The sequence below is a fragment of the Suncus etruscus genome, chromosome 12 (genome assembly GCF_024139225.1).
Source record: "Suncus etruscus isolate mSunEtr1 chromosome 12, mSunEtr1.pri.cur, whole genome shotgun sequence".
NCBI classification, from domain to species: Eukaryota; Metazoa; Chordata; class Mammalia; order Eulipotyphla; family Soricidae; genus Suncus; species Suncus etruscus.
The window spans coordinates 31720038-31734193 of record NC_064859.1 but is presented as its reverse complement, the minus strand read 5'-3'; the positions used below and the strand labels follow the sequence as shown (position 1 = coordinate 31734193).

The 14156-nt window shown below is 35.1% G+C and overlaps 1 protein-coding gene across 1 annotated transcript in view; it reads right to left on the bottom strand.

The window, feature by feature from the left end:
• The window catches only part of WDPCP (WD repeat containing planar cell polarity effector), a 288768-nt gene that overhangs the window by 162899 nt on the left and 111713 nt on the right, over positions 1-14156 (bottom strand). Inside the window, exons 7-8 of the mRNA XM_049784760.1 lie at positions 2218-2332; positions 90-223 (exon numbers count right to left, since the gene is read on the bottom strand). Of these exons, the coding sequence (XP_049640717.1) occupies positions 90-223; positions 2218-2332 (249 nt within the window). The remainder of the gene's footprint in view (positions 1-89; positions 224-2217; positions 2333-14156) is intronic.

Here is a 14156-nt window from a genome sequence, read left to right as displayed (position 1 = left end):
CAAGCTGAATCCTATAGTGTTCAAGAATAGTGAATTCATGTAATACTTTAGCACACCAAAATAAATAATAATAACATTGAAATCTCTACCTTATAGTCCAGGGATGAGAGTTTTTCCATTCCTCTATTTATCTCAGAAGAACCCATCTTCTTAGCAAACTGGATAAAACATAGTTTGTTTTGTGCCAAAAATGATAAGATCATAAAGCTATCTGTGAGAAGAGCTAAGGAAAAAATAAAGATCAATGATGCCATCAAATACTAGGTGAGAATAAAATAATAAATTAATATATTTTAACTGAAAGCCATTCTTCAGATATAAATATCCATAACTAAAATCACTGAAAAGATTATTATGATATTTGATAAAAGATATAGGAATATGTAGTAGTCAGCAATCTAATCATGTATGGGTTTGAAATATTTTCCTTTTCCATGTATATTCAATATGAATGTTTGGAGATAGTTTGAAATTATTTTAAAAAGACATACTATCTAGGTTATTTCACACTTTAATACAAAGATTAAAGCATTTATTTTTATATGCTAGTCTTTCACCTAACTCATGATGTAAATCATCTGAGAACTGGATTAATTAGGGTATATATGTCATTTATTGTTCTCCACCAGTCTCATTTTTAATTTAAATTTTTTATTAATTAATCTTCTCCTTGAGGGTATATAAACAATTAAATAAAGCATGTTATTCTGGCCATGCAACTGAATATTAATATTTAAGTATTAGGAAAATATTTCTATAGTTTTATTTCTAATGCACTCAAATAGATAGTTACAACTCTACAGAGAACCAGTAATGGTATATAAAATCAATAAAAATGTAATATTTGAATTTGAGAAATTTTTATATTTTTCCTTAAAGAAATTAATAAATGATTTCTCTATTTGTTTTTACCTCCACACCCCTAGCTATGCAAACAGTAACCAATAGCAGATCTACACACTCACAGGAGAAACTGGAAAACTGCCAAGAAGTCACATTGTTATAGTGGCCTCATGAGTGTATTATTTGGAGTATAAATAAAAGGAACAAGTGAAAAAAGATATGTCAGAGACATAAATAATGTTGGAGGTCTCCTTTCCAACACTTTTCTTGTAGACAAACATTACTAATATTACAAAATTATCACAGCCACTATTTTATTCACAGTGGCAGTGAAGGAGTCAATTATGAGACAAAAAAAATGGAACCTCTTAATGGACAAGCTTCCTCAGCACCATATTCCTGTAAGGAAGAGGAAATGGCACACTATAATCCTACCTCTAGCTTATCATCAGGGAATGTTGTTAATTATAGCCATCCTGCAGGGTGCTTTTCTTTAGGATGATGAAATTGTGTTGGATTTATTCAAAGGTAGCTTGTGAGAGCACACAGTATTCTTACCTCTGCCCTTTCCATGAAACCATACTTCCTTTGGTTAATTTAATATGCTGACAATTTCAGTTTCTGAGAATACTGCAATCTCTTTCTTTGACTATTTTAGCCTTGAATAGTAGAAAAAAATCTTAAATCTTCAGGGTTACCACAATATAATGGGAAAAAAAAAATGGGTATTTTAGCTAGAACTAGGGCTGAAATTTCAGTTGTCCTTTTGAGATGTTCCCTAGCATCTCATGGGCATGTTCTTTAGTAGCCCAGCTTCAGTTTTTTTTACCAATTAAATGGAAAAACTACACATTATAAAATTGTGTTTTGAATTATATGCAAAGAGAAAGATGGTGGAGCAAAGAAACTTTTTAGAACTCAATAAATATTACTATTATCATCCTACCCTTCCAACATATGCCTTAATTTTTTTCCTGATATATTTGTGTCATGGTTGTAATATCACTAATAGGATTCAGATTTACCTAAATATATTTGTCATTGGTTCTTGATGTTGAGAAATTTTGTTTAGACTCTTAAATAGGAGACTGATTTTTTAAAAACACAACAACAAAAAAACTATCTTGAAATATTTTCACATTTCTTTATCTGAGCAAAAAAATACTCAGTATATGATCCTAAGATGTGACAAAAACTTTGATACTAAATATTAGTCCCAACTTGTATTAGTCCCCAGGGTTGTGACTATGCTATTACAAGCAATTACTTGTGTTTGCAAGTCCCTAGTGGTAATAATTAGTCTACCTGTTGACACACTATTTCTCCTGCCCCACTGTTAATGCAGGCAATTGATTTGCACACAGGGGTAATTACCATCGCTGATGGTGTCTGAGATGAGCTTCCCCACCAAGCTTCTGTCGATCACCACTTTTTCCAGCTGAGGCCCAGAAAGGCTTAGGGACACGAGCACACCTGAACCGAAGAGGAGCTACCACAAGGTAAAGCAAGAGACAGGGGGGAGGAATTTAGGGAGGGGCACAGAATGAAAATTAGAATCTTTTAAAAAGTTCTTCTTTCCAAATACATGTCTTCTATAGATACTTACATTTTTTTTCATACCAAGAAATTATAGTTTCTCATCATCAGAAAAAAACAAATCAATGACTTTCTGAATAAAGATACAGTTACTAAATGATGCAACACTACAAGTGCTTGATTACAACTATATGCAGAAGCCTAATCTAAATATCTAAAGTACAAATGTAGAAATAACTGCCTTGCATTCATATAGAATTACAGTGTCTCATTAAAGTATTTTGAAAGATTTGCTGCTTAAAAATTAAAAGTTTTCTTCAAATTTTAATATTCATTGCATACATTAAATGTAGAAAAGATGCCACTTTTACAATATAATAGTAAATACTATGACCTATTTGGAATTTAAACTCTTTTCTTACAAGTGAAGATTTTATCAATCTAATATATTAAACATAATGTGAAGGACAGGAATATAAGTTTTGCATGTACAAGACTATGGATTTGCTCAATAACACACACATACACACAAAAACAGAAAATTAAATTAAAATATTGAAATTAAAAATAATAATATATTATAAATAATAAACAAATCTTCAAGGACAGATTTAAAGTAATTTTTTTTTTGGTTTTTCGGCCACACCCATTTGATGCTCAGGGGTTATTATTGGCTTAGCGCTCAGAAATTGCCCCTGGCTTGGGGGGACCATATGGGATGCTGGGGGATTGAACCACAGTCCTTCCTTGGCTAGCGCTTGCAAGGCAGACACCTTACTTCTAGTGCCACCTCACCGGCCCCTTAAAGTAAATATTGTTCAGTGTTCACCTATCCACCCAGCAAAAGATAATTTGATGTCACTGTTAAGATTTTATACTGTTCTTTTTCATTTGTGGTAACATAATTCATTCATATCCAAATGTTTAAAACTTCCAAAAGAACTATGCATATGTGGTTGCTTGTTTTCTATGAGATTACAAAATATCTACATTGGAAGGAATTGTTTCACCTTTAAGACAACATACTCAAAGCAGATGAATCATAGAATGACATATGGTATAAAATAAAAAAAAACAATTGTCAGTAAACTAATTATAAACATGCTAGCCAAACCAAAGACACTTATGATTTCAAACAAAGCAGGGGAATTCCCCATCAGAAAAGAATGATAATGTTTCAAGAACATATTTGGACATGAATGAAAGATGAGCAGTATGAAAGACTGGGTAATGTAAAAAGAGACCACTACTCCCCCACTGCCAAACATATTCTAGGACTATAAATCAAAAAAGAAAATATGGATATCTTTCTACTTAACTATTGAAACCCAAAGCCTAGTCATCAGAAAAATCTCCTTTCTTTTTTTTTTTTTTTTTTTGGTGGAGGGGAGGGTTTGGGCCACACCCAGAGATGGTGAGGGATTACTCCTGATTCTGTATTTACAAATTACTCCTGGCAGGCTTGGGAGACCATATGGAATGTCAGGGATCTAACCCAGGTTGGCTGCATGAAAGACAAATGCTCTACCTGCTGTACTACTGCTGTGGCCCAGAAAATTTTCTTTAAAGTGAACTTCATGACTTAATGGATACCCCTTTTATATTAGCACCTCTGACCAGTTCAGAGATGGGTAAGGAGGGTGGTGGGAAGAGAACAGCTAGTAAAGAGAAGAGACATTTTAAAAATATTTTACAAATTAATCTACTAAGTTACATTTGACACTATAATATATTTTGAAGCCAAATATTAATATTTATCTTTGAGGAATTCCTCCTTACTGATATACTGTGGTTGTTACTCCCTGAATTCTCCCTTCTCAAACTGGCACTCTTAGGATCAGCTCTCAGATCTATCTCATTTCCATCCTTTATAGCTGATTATTTTCTTCCTCTCCAGCCCTGAAATCTGTCCATTTTTCTATATTTTCTCTATATATAGACCTCCAATGTCCAAAGAGGATCCTCTATTGACCAAACTGTAGAGCTCAAATCTCACATAACTGACACAATATTTTATAAAACCTTTTCACATACCCTTGTATATTTAATCACCTCTAAATACTTTTTTTCCAAATACAAAGTAAATACTATGTAAATATTATAGTATATTGGGGCCGGAGTGATAGCACAGTGGGTAGGGTGTTTGTCTTGCATACATCATCCCAAATGGTCCTCTGAAACTGCCAGGAGTAATTCCTGAGTGCAGAGCCAGGAGTAACCCTGAACACCACTGGTGTGGTCCAAAAATCAAAAAATAAAAATAGATAAAAGTAAATATTATAGTATATTGTATAGATCAGTCTTACATGTAGGCATAGCCACATCAAATCTAATATTCACTAGCTGGCTACTGTCACCTTATGCACACAGGTTAGTCCACTCTTATCCTTACATCTTCAGTGCCTACAACAATGGTAAGTACATAGTCTATGCTAAATGAAGAACCATATTTAATTGAAATTAACTGACTACAGCAGAGAGTTAGAAGAAAACCTGGTTTAATCTTCTACTTCTCTGGGTCATGAAAAATTCCTTCTCTGACATTCCTTCAGCATCCCTCAAGCATTCAGCCTATGTATGAATAGTGCTGTGACCAGCTCATTACTTCACAGGGTAACTATTCCAGTATTGGACAACCCTAAAAAATTTAATTAGTAAAAACTACTGCTTATATACAAAACACTTCAACTATATTTAATGAATCAATCATAATCTTAAAATTTTTTTAAATAAAGGTTAATAGAGAGTTAGAAATATAAGCAAATAAGTATAATAAAGTACTGCTCCTGGAGTAGATAGTAGAGGAGTAGATAATGAAAAGAATATAAGAACTGAAAAGGAGTTGGTTGGAACTGGAGTTTATGGAAGAGATTACAAAATCTTTTTACATCTTCTATTGTAGTCTCAATATTTCTTCAATGTATTAATTATTATTAATATCTAATCTATTAATTCTTAAATATTAATAAAACAATGGTTAGGATTATATTGTATCTTCACTGACTACTTCATACTAGCTCTGTAACTTTGAGGTAATCACTTAAATTTTTTTGTGGAGGGAGCCACACTAGCGATGCACAGGGGTTACTCCTGGCTCTGTACTCAGAAACTACTCCTGGCAGTGCTTAAAAGACCATATGATATTAGATGCTGAGAAAAGAATCTAGTTTGGACACATGCAGGACAAGCGCCCTATCTATTATACTATTTCTAAGACACAACTTCTTTATAATTTCATATCCCTATCTTAGAATAAATTATATCTTCTATTTGTAAAAATCCAGAGTATTTGGAGAGGAGTGAAGTATAGTTTTAAAAATAAAAAAATCAGAAAGGCAATCAGAAATTCTATCATATGATATAAAACAAAACATAAATAACCACACAAATTTGAGTTTTATTCAAAATATGACTATTTTCTTCTATTTCAAGTACAGAGATAGAAATACAATATGAATAATATAGATACATTCTAGATAGGATATATGTAGAATGCAATATAAGATTTCATCCCAGAAAAATCTGAAGGCTTTGATTAGACTATCATCACTTAGATAAAGTTGTTTAGTGGCCATAAAGAATATCACACTTAGCCTCAAGTATTAAACTATACAGTAACTGTGGATAAATTATTTAATATTAGTGATCACAAATAAGTCCATTAAATTCATTATTTTCATTAAAATTTCCTCCAAATTCATACTATTGTAATCACATATGTGAAAATATAAAAGGCAAAGACATGTAAGGTTAAGAACTGCATATTAACAGTGGGTAATACTCATTACAATTCATAACATGAGAATTAATCATGGGAACAAGAATGTGGCTCTGTGGTCCAGTGTCTCAGATGGGTGAGTTAGGTCATGAGTTGGGTTCCCAGCAATATAAAAGGGAAAATAAAGAGGGGCCAGAGAAATAACACAGCGGTAGAGCGTTTGCCTTGGAAGCAGCCAATCCAGGACGGACAGTGGTTCAATTCCTGACATCTCATATGGTCCCCTGAGCCTGCCAGGGGCGATTTCTGAGCGCAGAGCCAGGAGTAACCCAAATGCCACTGGGTGTGACCTGACTCCCTCCCAAAAAAGAGAGAATAGAGTTAAGGCATACATAGACAGCCAAGACTGATTGATCCCCTATGTGGAAGAGAGAAAGGAACCAAAGAGACAAATAAGTACTAGGACATATGAAGTAAATTCTAAATCTTAAGCAAAATAATCAAGATCAATCAACAGTACATAGGTGCAATAAATTTGCATCAGGATTGTATCCAACACCTCCCTTTATCCTGTCTCCAATAATGGGATAAATTTGAAAAAATCTTTGAAAATTGCAATCAACTTACATTGTAAAAATTTATAAAGTGTCATTGATCACTTTAGCTAAAAGAGACTTAACATGTTTTCTGGGATTTACTTCTTCAGTCTGCAAAAACTAAGTAGAGAAAGAAACCATGCCTGACTTATTAAACTGTAAGTGAATTGAGTTAAAATAAAGATTAACTTTTTTTTTTTTTTGGTTTTTGGGTCACAGCTGGCAATGCTCAGGGGTTACTCCTGGCTCTACACTCAGAAATCACCCCCTGGCAGGCTCGGGGGACCATATGGGATGCTGGGAGTCAAACCAGCCACCTTCTGCATGCAAGGCAAACGCCTTACCGCTGTGCTATCTCTCCAGCCCCAAGATTAACTTTTTTAATTGACTCATTACATGGAATTGTCTTAAGGCCATTAAACAAAAAGATAAGAAATAAAGTTTTTTTTCCAGATAGGAAATCTAACAATAAGAGCTCTTGAAGATAAATGATATAAATCAATGTGGAATTGGTACATGCCTAGAAATTTGCTTGCTGAATCTATTTCAGGTAAGAATTCCTTTTCGTTTAATCTCATAAAAAGAATAATGCTATATTTTAATTCCTAATTTTAGTTTAAATTCAGCTCTTTTATAGGTATAATAATTAACAGTGATCATTCCTAAAAATTATTTATAAACCTGGTCAAATTCATACACAACAAAAGTAAAAGTTATATTTTCCTGTAGTTTTTCCATAATTAAAAACATTGGGAGGGGACAGAACAACAATATATTGGGTAAGATATTTGTCTTGCATGTGGCCAACCTGGATTTGATTCCTGGCATACCATATGTTTCCCTGAGCATTACCAGGAGTGATCCCTGAACACAGCCAAGTACTGAACGAAAACAATTTTTTTTTTTAGTTTTGGATCCATACCCAGAAATACTCGAGGGTTACTCCAACTTGTTCTCATAAAACAGGACAAAAAACAAACCTTAAGTTTTTCTACTGCTGCTGAGTTACTAATATCCTTTACTCTCTCTAAATGAATTCCATGAAATACTCTCTTGGTGTCCCCAACCATCCCTTTCCTCACCCCAATTTAGTCTTCCCCTAAACCAGTGATTGTCAACTGGGAGTAGTTTTGGTGACTGGAGGATATTTGGCAATGTCTACAGACATTATGGTTGTCACAACTTCTACATGGCAGGCAGCCAGCTCCACTGATACATTGAATAGAGTGACTGCAAGTAAGTTGCTATGCAGGTGGAATGCTCCATGTCTTCATCAAGCTTATGTGGTATTCTTTACATTTTAATCAACACTTTCCTTATATAAAGAATGGATAATGAATGAGGACCTAATCAAACATCACAGAGCCATGGCTAGAAAATAGTTTTGATCAGAAGCCTAAAGAAAGCCCGCTTCATATGCCTCTAATCATGTTCATGGCTACAACTTTGATGACTAATGCCAGATGTCAAGAGAGAATATGCTGCAGGGCAAGTCATAAAGTTATAGTGGCTTGATAAAAGTATCCTGTAAGAACACCTCCTTGCTTTCGTTCTAGTTCTCAGCTTACCAATCAGCCTTCTTATCTATAATTTAGTCTCTTGAGAAATACATCCATCAGGTGGGAATGCCCTCCAGCAAATTAGCAAAGTCTATGATGCCAGATATATCTCACACAGTAAATTAATAAACTGCCAGGCCAGTCAATAAATCAGTTGCTTCTGAACTTGGTTATTGTGAATGTTGTTAGTACAAGCACACAAATGGAGATAACATAAAAGATAGATAAGTTTAATTAATCAGAACTTTTCTGCCCAAGTCCATGATAAGTAGCTTAAGTACAGAGGAACTTTTTTAAAAGCTACAGACTTACCTGAATACTATCATTTAATTTTATTAACAAAAAACAGTAAGTGTGACATACATATTGAAATTGTCTATGCAAACATAATAAAATGTCAAAAAGAATATGCCCAACACAACTGATAGTAAGTACCTCAAAGATTGGAACTGGGAGCTGGAAGGTATTATGAATATAAATTTCCTGCCTTAAAAATATTTTTAAATGAGATTATTGGGCCCAAAGAGGTAGTAGAGTGAGCAGGGTGCTTGTTTTTCATGCAGCTGACCCAGGTATATTCCAGGCACCCCAATCTCTACCAGAAAAGATAATTGAGGGCAGAATCAAGAGTAAGCCCTACATACAGCCAAGTCTGGCCCCCAAGCAAAAATAAACAACTGAACAAATAAAATAAGTATATAAAAGGATCAAACAGACTGAGTTCCTCTTCTCTGAAATTTCATTTATCCTATATATTACTCTAGAGATTATTCACCCATGTTCAATTTCTTTACTACAAAGATTATCACTAACAATTATAAAGTGTTCCCCCACAAATGAGAATGAAAACCTATAAAATATAAGGTGTTATGGAGGCCAAGAGAGAGAGAGAGAGAGAGTGGTTATGTTGCAGGCCTTATAAAACCCAACCTAAGTTCAATTCTCAGTATTACCTGGTTCCACAAGCAATGGCAGGTGCAGCTTTAGAGCCTTCCAGCCAAGTACCAGTAAATATGGTTCTAAAGGTTCCCTGCATTACTGAAGTGGTCTAGGTATCCCAGCCCTACAGGGCCCAAGCACCTTTGGGCCTTAGCAATGAACCACTTCCTGGTTGGCCTAGAATCACCTGTGGGACCTCTGAACCTCCTGAACATTCCCTGAGAGCTTCCCAAATAAAAATAAATAAGGAGGTAAAGCCTTATAATTATCAGGTATGTTATACATTGTTATATGAAGCAATTTACAGAACAAGATGTAGAAAATGATTGTATTTAAGTATATACATATATTTGTGCATACAAATGCATATATACACCTGCATATATACATATATTCATTAGTACACACATATAAATGTCTGAAGGAAGAACATAAAGCAATTTTTTGACTGATTACCCTGAGAAGGGGAATAAGCTTGGGGTAAGGGAGTAATTATTCTTTTTATTATATGTGTACAGTGATCAGGACTCATCTTTAGTATTTCAAATTTAAGTATTGATAACTAGAATTTAAATGTTAGAATATTGAATGCAAAAAACCATTTTTGTTGTTTTGTTTTTGTTTTTGGGTCACACTCGGCAGCACTTAGAGATTACTTCTGGCTTTACACTCAGAAATCACTCCTTGCAGGCGCAGGGGACCATATGGGATGCCGGGATTCAACCACTGTCCTTCTGCATGCAAGGCAAATGCCTTACCTCCATGCAAAAAACTTATAAAAAAACATTTTATTAAGAACAACTTGGTAAACTGCTGTGTTTAAATAAAATTATTTTTTAAAAAGGATAAAAAAATCACTACCAGGGGTTGCAGGAATAGGACAGTGTATAAGATAGGGTATTTGCCTTGCATGCTACCAACCTGGATTCACTCTTCAGCACTGCATACTACCACGAGTGATCAGTAGCAGAGAACTAGAAGCAAGTCCTGAGCACCACCTGGTGGCCCCCAAAACAAAACAAAATAACACTAAATCCTTAAAAATATTCAAAATAAAAATTTTAAAAATCATCAGTTAGTTTTGTTTCTTTTATTTGAAATTACTATTTTAAATTGCTCACCTGCACCCAAAAGGTTCAAGTTCATGATGATCAAGCGATCCTTAATGCTACCTTCCCATCTGGTTTTCTATAGCACATACAAATATGAAGGCACATTTCTCAATGCATAACCCATGAAATGCTCATCTTTGAGGGTGCTGCATAAAGGAAATTTGGAAATTCTCGTTGCTTTCTTTTGAGTGGGGATATGTGGTAAAGGGAGGAAGATGAGAGGCCACAGCTACCGGAATCAGGGGCTACTACCTATACTCCCTGTTCCTTTTTGGGAGGTGGAGGAGGAGGAACTTGGAGACTGAATATGATAGTCCCCTTTTGAAGACTGACTATGGCATTTTCACAGTTTCTTTGGTTGTCTGGCTTTGGTTTTGGTTTTGGGGTCACACTTAGTGGTGCTCAGAGGTGATTTCTGGCTCTGCACTCAGAAATCACTCCTGGATGGCAGGCTGGGGACCATATGGGATGCCAGAGATACTACATGCTACCTTATCACTCCAGCTTCTTTCAGAGTTAATTTAAACTAACATTTTTCGGGGCTAGAAAGATACTACCATGGGTAGGACACCTGCCTTGCATGTGGCCAACCCAAATCCCCAGCATCCCATACCGTCTCCCAAGCATCGCCATGGATAATTCCTGAGTGCAGAGCCCTGAACACTGATTGCTGCAGGGTAGCCCAATAATCGAAAATAAAATTAACTGTTTTCTCTTTCTTCCTGCTTCATTCTCCATTATTATGCAAGAATATACCTTTTAAATTTTACCAACAAAAGTACAATAAATTTAAGCATAGCACCGATTACTTAGGATGAATATTGTTAACCTGGTATTACTCCTTTTGTTAATTAAAATACGAAAAAAATACTTCAAATAAAAATATATCACAAAATATTGAGTGAATCTTAAAAGTTCTACCAAATAGTTTATAAAGAGCATAAACCAGGCATAGACCCTGCCCTCCAGGCACTTTCAAGGAAGCTATAATGAGTTATATAGCGTTCTGATTAGGTACACAGTAATTAGACAATCACATGTAAATATAAAATTAGAAGTATAGTGAATACCAAGAAATATAAGAAGTACATAATAAGAGATAGATCTTGGCCAATGAGATTTTCCTAAATAGAGGTGGTAACTGGTGGTCTCAGAGCAAAAGAATTAGAATGCGTTACTTCAATAAGAGAGGAAATGGGCTTTTGAGAGGGAGCTGTGATCAATTTCCCCAAAACCCTGAAATAAAAAAAAAACTAGCAGAAGTCAGGTCTGATGAAGGTACTATGACTGAAGTTATAGTAAGAGAATGACATTTTAAAATGTATGTGGATTTGAAGCAATTCAGATTAGGTTTTTCTATTAAGAGTAGTATGAAAGGGGCCAGCGAGATAGCTTGGAGGTAAGGCATTTGCCTTTCATGCAGAAGGATGGTGGTTCGATTCCCGGCATCCCATATGGTCCCCCGTGCCTGCCAGGGGCGATTTCTGAGCATAGAGCCAAGAGTAACCCCTGAGCACTGCCGGGTGTGACCCAAAAACCAAAAACAAACAAACAAAAAAAGAGTAGTATGATGATAATTTTTTAATTTGATTTAATTTGGGGGGGTTTGAGATCACACACACCTGGTTATGTGCAGGGTTTATTCCTGAATTCCTCAGAAATTACTTGTGGAAGGCTCAAGGGACCGTATGAGATGCCAGGAATCAAACTCAGGTTGGCCATATGCAAGGCAAACATCCTACCTGCTGTGCTATCACTACAGCCGATTTAATTTTTATAATAGATAAAGTAATTTTATCATAGATAAAATAATAGATAAAACATACATGCAATTACTAGCTGCACAGCTAAAATTACTAGTAAAAGATCAACAAAGAAGATCCAAAGTAAGCTAACAGAAGAAAATATAAAACTTAAAGGAAAAACCAACAGCAGCAAAATTCCAAATGATCAACCAAAAAATCCCTGTTTTATGAAAAATTAAAAAAATTAACAAACCATTAACTAGATCAGAAGTCCTCAAACTATGGCCCACAGGCCACATGCTTTCTGCCAATGACATTTATCTAGCTGAATGGATGTTTTTTCTGCCACTGCCTATCCTGTTTAGCATAGAGTGAATCTTTCAGGATCTACATTTGCACGAAAGATTGAAGAAATGAAAGACAATTTGCATCAGCATTTTTAAAACTCTGCAACTACAAAAAAATTTCCTATTTTTCCTTTGCACTCAATAAAGCAATGATGTTAGTGATTCTGCACAACTTCTAATTTCTATTTGTGGGACGAATAGCTATTTTGAAGTCACAGAAGAGCTTGCTCCACTGCAAAGCATCAAGAGAACAACTACAGGAGAGTATATCTGTGGTTTAGGTTTTAGTATTTTGGGTTTGCCAAACGGTGAAAGATTTTAAGTTAGACTGAACTAAACTAGCCAGTGTGACAACTGATGGTGCTCCTAGCATAATGAGTTCAAAAAAAGGAGTAACTGCTTATATTAACCAAGAGATGAAAAACATAATAATTCTCATCCAATAGTCATATACTGCCTCATCCATCAACAAGCACTGTTAGTAAATCACTGGAGTGGGATTCTTATGAAAATTATGGTATCGTGTCTTAACTTCATTAGAGTTAATGCAATAAAACACAATTTCAGGAATTTTTGTCTGAGCTAAATGTTGCCTATGAAGATGTTCTGTACCACACAGAAGTCTGTTGGCTGAATTGAGGGAGAGTTTTGAAACATTTTATGACTTAATTCCACATATTAAAGCTTTTCTGCTCTCAAAAAAACCATGAAGTACCAGAGTTCAATGATACAGAAATGAAATGGCACCTTGCCTTTCTGACAGATGTAACAGAGCTACTCAACAGTTTCACTGTGCAACTTCAGGGAAAGGGAAAGCTCATCTGTGATAAGCAATCATATGTCAAAGTGTTTGAAGTAAAATTAGGCCTCCTCATCAAACAAGTGAAGGAGGAAAATTTCTGTCATCTCCCTACAACTCAAAATCTGTTAATGGAAAAACCATTGACTGATTCCCAAACAAAACGTGTGGATTCACTGAAAAGTTGCAAAAGGAAGTTCCAATTTAGAATTAAAGACCTTCATCTCCATCAACAGGAGATACAGCATTTCCATAAACCATTTTCTTTTGACATTGAAAATGTAGATACAATTTACCAAATAGAACTGGCTGAACTACAGAACTGTAACTCTCTGAAAGACATAATCTTTCTTTCTATGCATTTCTCCCCTCTGAGACATATCCTAGTCTCAGGAACCATGCACTTAAATGGCAACCATCTTTGGCAGCACTTATGTCTGTGAACAGACATTTTACAGAATGAAACATGTGAAATCTCCAAACATATCTAGACAAAATGTTGCAAACTTGCATCACTTGTTACAACTAGCAGTGACAAATATGGAACCAGATACTGACCATCTCATTAGCCAAAAGAAGGCCCATAGTTCCTATTGAAATACTGGTAAATTTATTGATTTAACTTTATTTGTTCTCCATTTTAAATATTTTATTTGTTCCATTTTTTTACTTCAAAATAAGATGTATAAATGTGCAAAGGAATTTTTTTTTTTGGTTTTTGGGTCACACCCAGTGGCGCTTAGGGGTTACTCCTGGCTCCATGCTCAGAAATTGCCCCTGGTAGGCACAGGGGACCATATGGGAGTTTGGGATTAGAACTACTGTCCTTCTGCATGAAAGGCAAACGTCTTACCTCCATGCTATTTCTCCGGCCCTGCAAAGGAATTTTTTCATAGCTTTTTTTTTTAACTATACTCAGCCCTCCAATGGTCTGAGAGACAGTGAACTGACCCCCTGTTTAA